Raw genomic sequence first — 8,121 nt, forward strand, 5'->3', positions numbered from 1 at the left:
TCATCAAGTTTTAGTCCTTTGGGATCTTCTAGTTTTTAAAAAGTGCCAGCTTGACCGCTAAAATTTCTATGAGAAATTGGTCAGTTTATGTCGACTCGTGTTGCAGTGCTGTTAACATGATGAAGCAGATTTGTGGTTATGTCTAAATTACGACTGTCAAAGTTAACGCCATAACGAATGCAAAAAATCGCAATAGTCATGTATGAATTCAGATTAATCAGGCAATTGTTTTTGCCTAGTTTGCTCCTTAAAGAAGATTTATGTCAGTAGAGGATTTTGAGGTCATGGTTATTTGGATATACAATCATCATATTAGACTGCTAAGAAAAGATATATCATTTTAGTTAATCAACACATCCGCAAGTTTAGATATTTATTAATAATACTGATAATAGTTTCTAATAATTAATATTTTGATTATTTTCAGTATAGTATATTTGTTTTTTACATTATTGTACTAATAACTTTAATCTGTGCTATATTCTGTTAGCCATCCAGTTAGCAAAAAAGAAAATCTGTTTAAGACAATCATGTTTTTTTATCCTAATTAATAAGGGGATTTGTCTGGTATTTCACCACTGTATATATGATGAATATGTAAGCTATATTTGTTACGATCAACTAAATAAGCTGCCAGCAAGAGCTAAAATTTAGACTACTATTTCACAAAGTTTGGTATATATATATATATATATATATATATATATATATATATATATATATATATATATATATATATATATATATATATGTATACAGTATGTATTTATATATGTAGGATTTATATATGTAAATATACATTTATATGTGTATATATATATATATATATATATATATATACACACACACACACACACATATATATACAGTCGCAATCAAAAGTTTACACACAGTTGTAAAGAACATAATGTCATAGCTGTCTTAAGTTTCCAATACTTTCTATAACCCTTATTTTTTTTGTAATAGTGATTGGAGCACAAATTTGGTTCTTTTATGAATTTATTATGGGTCTACTGAAAATGTGACCAAATCTGCTGGGTCAAAAGTATACATACAGCAATGTTAATATTTGTTACATGTCCCTTGGCAAGTTTCACTGCAATAAGGCGCTTTTGGTAGCCATCCACAAGCTTCTGGCAAGCTTCTGGTTGAATTTTTGACCAACTTGCTAAGGGACGTGTAACCAAATATTAACATTGCTGTATTTATACTTTTGACCCAGCAGATTTGGTCACATTTTCAGTAGACCCATAATAAATTCATAAAAGAACCAAACTTCATGAATGTTTTTTGTGACCAACAAGTATGTGCTCCAATCACTCTATCACAAATAAGAGTTGTAGGAAGTATTGGAAACTCAAGATAGCAATGACATTATGTTCTTTACAAGTGTATGTAAACTTTTGATTGTGACTGTATATATGGCAGCATGGTGGAACAGGGCTTAGTGCTGTTCCCTCACAATAAGAACGTCCTGAGTTCAATCCCAGGGCTCAGGGGCTTTCTATGTGGAGTTTGCATGTTCTCCCCGTGACTTCGTGGGTTCCTTGCGGGTATTTTGGCTTCCTTCCACCTCCAAAGACATGCACCTGGGGATAGGTTGACTGGCAACTCTAAATTGGCCCTAGTGTGTGAATGTGAGTGTGAATGTTGTCCGTTTATCTGTGTGTACCCTGCCATTCGCTCATTTTTACCAATTTTTATGATGACCCTGATTATGTAAGAACCGGAATCCAGAATCGTTAGGAATCAGAATCGAAATGAGGACTCAAAATCGGAACCATGATCTTTAAAACTCAAATGATTATGAATACAAATTAAAAAGGACACATTAGGACTAACAAATAAAATCCACTTTACCTTGTTGGTGAATCTTCTTAAGCGGAATGGAGTAGGAGAAGAGGACGGGGGATAGAGTCGACAATGCAGTGGATACTTACTGAATGCTCTTTTTGGATTCATAAAGAGCTAGCAAAACTAGAAAAATGCTGTAAAAGTCACAAAAAAGACTTAAGAGCTCACAAAGTAGCATAGAAGCTCATGACAGCACTGTTCTGTTGACTGGATGGGCAGAATCAGAATCAGAATCAGAATCAGCTTTATTGTCATTACGCAGGGTAATGAGATTGAGGCCATTCCATACAGTGCGATGTGTGCATGCAAGAAAACAATGTGTAAATATATAAAAATATAAAAAATAGTTTTTATAGGCAGCGAAGAGTGATTAGTCCAGCTGGAGCACAAACTGTCTCGTACAACACATCATAGTTTTATTCCATCTGTGGTATATAAATTGACAAGTTCGTACAATGAGGGGTTCCTAATTTGAGGTTCCACTGTAATTAGATTTTTAGTGAAAGCCAAAGCAGACATTTTTTTTAATCATTTTCTGAAATGATCCTATGGCTCAGTGTTGACTGTCATGTATTGAAAAAGTGTTGAAATGTTTTATTGTGGTATTTTACCTGGTCTGTGCTCACTTCGTAGTGCCAATGTACACTCGCTCAGACGCTGACTGCGTTTGCTCCACATTGCCTTTAATATGACGGGCATCTTCTAATGGAAGAATGCCATTTCATCTGTGATGTGTAAGCAAATATCCTCATGATGTTCCCCAAGACCACACCCCCTTCACTAAAGCGGCGCTCATCCCTCGCCATTACCTGCTGGGCTTTTATAGGCAGTTCATCATGCACAGGTTATTGAGCTCTTAAGTACGAGTCCCTGCCTGGATGTCGAGCAGTAATTAACTCCCAGCCAAGAGTCCTTTTTGGCCCCACTTCAGCTGAGATAAAAAGAAAAAAAAAGCCATCCAGGAGGCAGCCACTTTGCATTAGATGATATTGCATCAAACATTCTTGCACTTAGGAACAGACGGGACATGGCCGGATGGCACGAGGCCACGGGGTACACGCCAAGGATTCACTGCAGATGCTTTATACACTACACACACAAAAGTATTGGGACGACTGGACCCGACGACCACAAGGAGTGCCAATTAATAACCGCTTATGTAACAGCCGCCACTCTTCTGGAAGACTGTGCGAGGCTCAGCATCTCCCATTAAGTTCAAGGTCTTTCTCACTCCTCCAAGTCTGCTTACATGGGCTTGGCTTTGTGGACTTTTATGCGAGAAAATAACATATCCTCTGACTCCGACATACATATTAATGGAGAAAGAATACAAATTGTCAGCCAATATTAAATTGAACTGGAAATCTCATGTAAAAAATGTACAACATAAAGTAACAAGAAACACGTCAATAATGCCATCCATCCATTTTCTACCGCTTATTCCCTTCGGGGTCGCGGGGGGTGCTGGAGCCTATCTCAGCTACAATCGGGCGGAAGGCGGGGTACACCCTGGACAAGTCGCCACCTCATCGCAGGGCCAACACAGATAGACAGACAACATTCACACTCACATTCACACACTAGGGCCAATTTAGTGTTACCAATCAACCTATCCCCAGGTGCATGTTTTTGGAGGTGGGAGGAAGCCGGAGCACTCGGAGGGAATCCACGCAGTCACGGGGAGGACATGCAAACTCCACACAGAAAGATCCCGAGGCCGGGATTGAACTCACGACTACTCAGGACCTTCGTATTGTGAGGCAGACGCACTAACCCCTCTACCACCATGCTGCCCACGTCAATAATGAATAAAGCAAAACATGTTCTAGACCAAAAATCCCTTCATATTCTCTACTGCTCACTAGTGTTACCATATCTGAGTTATTGTGCAGAAATATGGGGAAATAACTGCAAAAGTACACTTCATTCTTTAACGGTGTTACAAAATAGATCAGTTAGAATAATACATAATGTTGAATATAGAGAACATACAAACTCTTTATTTATTGAATCAAAAATACTGAAATTTCACGACATAGTGAATTTGCAAACAGCTAAAATTATACACAAAAAAACTAAAATATGCTACCCAAGAATATACAACAATTCTTCTCAAAAAAAGAGGAGAAATATAATCTTAGAGAAAAATGTAATTTAAAACATGTGTATGCACGTACAACACTTAAGACCTTCAGTATATCAGTATGTGGAATTAAATTATAGAATGGATTAAGCAAAGCAATCAAACAATGTACTAATATGATCCACTTCAATAAACTCTTCAAACTTAAAGTGTTTACAAAGTACAAAGAAGAAGAACCATGATAAACATTCTGAATTTATTTCATCCTTCCATCCGTTCATTTAAAAAAAAAATCTTACTCATCTCATCATATGAAATATAACTTACTTCACCGAATATTTTTTCTTTATTTATTTATTTTTATTGTGATTACTTATGGTGTATATTGTGAATAAATTGAGAACAGGAAGTGAACAAAAGTTTTAGCAACTGTTATGTAAAAGAAAAGGGTTAGGATTAAATAAGATCTGCTTCTTCCTACTCCTTTTCAAACATGTTGAAAAGAGAAACTGGAAATTGTGATGTATCATGTTGTATGCTTGCATGTTTGAAATAAACACAAACTCAATATAAATATCTTGGGTTAATAATAGATTCAGAGCTTTCCTTTAAAGCCCATATTGACAAATTGTGTAAAATAATCAAGTTTAATCTCGCAAATTTTCGTGCAATTCGAAATGAAATGGGGCGGTATAGCTCGGTTAGTAGAGCGGCCGTGCCAGCAACTTGAGGGTTGCAGGTTCGATCCCCACTTCCACCATCCTAGTCACTGCCGTTTTGTCCTTGGGCAAGACACTTTACCCACCTGCTCTCAGTGCCACACACACTGGTTTAAATGTAACTTAGATATTGGGTTTCACAATGTAAAGCGCTTTGAGTCACTTGAGAAAAAGCGCTATATAAATGTAATTCACTTCACTTCACAAATGTCAACTGAAGCTGCAAAATTGTATTTGCATTCGATGATTTTTAGCCACTTCAACTATTGTCTTACCAGCTGGTCTCAGGCTGGTCAGAGTTTAAAAAAAAAACTTTGGAAATCTTGTACAAACAAGCAATAAAGTTATGGATAAAAAAAAACCTATGCACTATCCTCACTGTGCAATTCTAAAAAAAATACAATATTTTAAACTGGGACAGTCTTCACACATTTGCAGACTTAAAAGTGACCTATAAAGTACTGCATGAATTGGCTCCAGATCCTCTGTTCATCAGCCAAAGAAACAGCCGTGAGCGTGTCAGTCGAGGCTCTGTCAGAGGTGACTGTTATATTCCTCTGCGCAGGAGCACTTTCAGTAAGTCGGCCTGGTCAGTAAGGAGCGCAAATGTGTGGAACTCAGTACCTGAGGAGGTTAAACTGTTCACAACTTACAAGGCCTTCACAAAAAAATGAAAAATGTGGCTTATCAAGGCCTACAGCTGCCAGCAGTAAAAGATGACCCTGTTTTGATGCTAAGATAAATGTTATGTTGTGATGTTGTATTTTATTTTTTATCATATTGTGTATGTGTTGTGTGCTTTTATTCTTTTTTTCTCTCTCTTTTTTTTCTTTTTCTTTTAAATTGTAATTTTACTGCCTTTTTTACATCATGGCCAGGGGACTACAGATGAAAACTAGCCTTCTGGCTAATTCTGGCTTTTTTAACTATGTGTTTTATGAAATTGCATTGTCCCCTTTGAACTAAACTAATCTAATCCAAACTAAACATGGCCACATGCAAATGGCCCCACAAACATGAAAGAACACGCCATATTGTGCTTGCAAAATGAATAGATGGATGTAAAGTGTACATTGTTGTTGGAGTAAAATGTTTGTCTGTCACCAGGTCATTGTCCTATGTGACGTGTATGGGCTGTTTCTCCTTCCTGTTGCTGGGAGGCGTGTACTTTATCAGTGACGTAAAGGGATGGTGGGGAGGCCAACCATTCATATATCCAGGTACCGGTCGATCATGGCCCCATTAAAAATAGACACATTTCCATTTAAATCCCACAATCAGGCCGTTCATCCATTTGTGCTTTCGTCCTCAGGGATGAACTCCATCTTCGTGTATGTTGGACACTCGCTCCTGGGTTTTTACTTTCCGTTCAGCTGGGAGATGCGCTTCCAGGAAAGCCACTGGGAGTGGCTCTTTCAAAGCCTGTGGGGAACGGCACTGTGGCTAATTATTGCTTACCTCCTCTACAGGAAGAAGTTTTTCCTCAAAATTTGACCGAGTGTACAGGACCTGTCCCTACATTCTATATACCATTCTAGGCTTGTTTCAACTATAACTGTCTCATAATACACATTTTGAACTATTACAAATGTCTTTTTTGGAAATGATTTCATTTGAGTAACAGCACTGAAAGGACTAAAAGTAACAGGAGTGAGTTTTTGGCATACAATTAGAAAATACATGCAATATAGCCACACTAGTTTATACAAAAATTGATAACATCACAGGATTTTTTCAGGTAACAGGATTTTTGTTCACGAGTGAGGGAAGAGTGGATCGTGAGATCGACAGCCGAATCGGTGCGGCATCTTCAGTAATGCGGACGCTGTATCGATCCGTTGTGGTGAAGAAGGAGCTGAGCCGGAAGGCAAAGCTCTCAATTTACCGGTCGATCTACGTTCCCATCCTCACCTATGGTCATGAGCTTTGGGTTATGACCGAAAGGACAAGATCACGGGTACAAGCGGCCGAAATGAGTTTCCTCCGCCGGGTGGCAGGGCTCTCCCTTAGAGATAGGGTGAGAAGCTCTGTCATCCGGGGGGAGCTCAAAGTAAAGCCGCTGCTCCTCCACATCGAGAGGAGCCAGATGAGGTGGTTCGGGCATCTGGTCAGGATGCCACCCGATCGCCTCCCTCGGGAGGTGTTTAGGGCACGTCCGACCGGTAGGAGGCCACGGGGAAGACCCAGGACACGTTGGGAAGACTATGTCTCCCGGCTGGCCTGGGAACGCCTCGGGATCCCCCGGGAGGAGCTGGACGAAGTGGCTGGGGAGAGGGAAGTCTGGGCTTCCCTGCTTAGGCTGCTGCCCCCGCGACCCGACCTCGGATAAGCGGAAGAAGATGGATGGATGGATGGATGGATGGATTTTTCCCCGCAAATTGAATCGACTCTAATACACAGAAAAATACATGACATAATTTACTTCTGGCCTTCCGTAGTCTGCAGAGATTTTGAATGATGCGACTTGTGGTAACAGGACTGAGTGTGTGTTTTTTAAAGATAACAAACCTAAAGTAAAATTTGGAAAATCACTCATATAAATATTAACAAATCCATTTCTAATGTACTGTAACATATTTCATATTAAAGTCTAATTTTAGGTTTGTTGTTTTTTTTATACAAATGCTATTTTACTAGAATCAAAGTACAGAAGTTCAAATACATTTTTAACTTGTATTTATTAAATATGCAATTAGATTATTTTGTTTTTGTGTATAGTTTGTACTGTTTTGTTTTTACTATAATGATACATGTATGTGTCCGAAATAAAGTTTGATGATATCAATCTGTACTTTGCTTAAAAATGTGTTTTTTTTTTACAGTTGATTTCATCATGCATTTATACATACGTATTTGATTAAGTAGTTTTGTGAAAAAATGTAAAATATTTCAATGTTAAAAATTTTAGTTGTCAGTGTTTGTATTGGTTAGAGCAGTGGTTCTTAACCTGGGTTCGATCGAACCTTAGGGGTTCGGTGAGTCAGCCTCAGGGGTTCGGCGGAGGTCAAGACACACCCGACTCATCGTGTAAATAAAAACTTCTCCCTATCTGCGTATTACGGATACAGCAACAGCAAAAGTCAGACTGATTTGCAGGTGTGTAATTTGTTGTGAGTTTATGCACTGTGTTGGTTTTGTTCTTTGAACAAGGTGATGTTCATGCACGGTTCATTCTGTGCACCAGTAAAAAAAACATGGTAACACTTTAGTATGGGGAACATATTCACCATTAATTAGTTGCTTATTAAGATGCAAATTAGTAACATATTGGCTCTTACCTAGTCATTATTAAGTACCTATTAATGCCTTATTCGGCATGGCCTTATTATAACCCCAACCCTCTAACCCTGGCCCTAACCCTCTTACCCTAACCCTAACCAAATAACTCTAAATTAAGTCTTTATTACTTAGAATATGTTCCCCTAGTGTCCAAAAAACTCTAAATTAAGTCTTTGTTACTTAGAA

At 38.3% G+C, this 8,121-nt stretch overlaps 1 protein-coding gene across 4 annotated transcripts in view; it reads left to right on the forward strand.

Moving 5' to 3' along the window:
* Positions 1 to 7,302, forward strand: part of LOC133607413 (heparan-alpha-glucosaminide N-acetyltransferase) — a 76,894-nt gene extending 69,592 nt beyond the window's left edge. For all 4 annotated transcript variants that reach the window (XM_061962035.1, XM_061962009.1, XM_061962018.1 and 1 more), the window contains 2 exons: positions 5,764 to 5,876; positions 5,969 to 7,302. In XM_061962035.1, the coding sequence (XP_061818019.1) occupies positions 5,764 to 5,876; positions 5,969 to 6,150 (295 nt within the window). In that variant the 3' untranslated portion in view covers positions 6,151 to 7,302. The remainder of the gene's footprint in view (positions 1 to 5,763; positions 5,877 to 5,968) is intronic.
* Positions 7,303 to 8,121: the final 819 nt, after the last annotated feature.

This window comes from Nerophis lumbriciformis, linkage group LG02, assembly GCF_033978685.3.
Source record: "Nerophis lumbriciformis linkage group LG02, RoL_Nlum_v2.1, whole genome shotgun sequence".
Taxonomy (NCBI): domain Eukaryota; kingdom Metazoa; phylum Chordata; class Actinopteri; order Syngnathiformes; family Syngnathidae; genus Nerophis; species Nerophis lumbriciformis.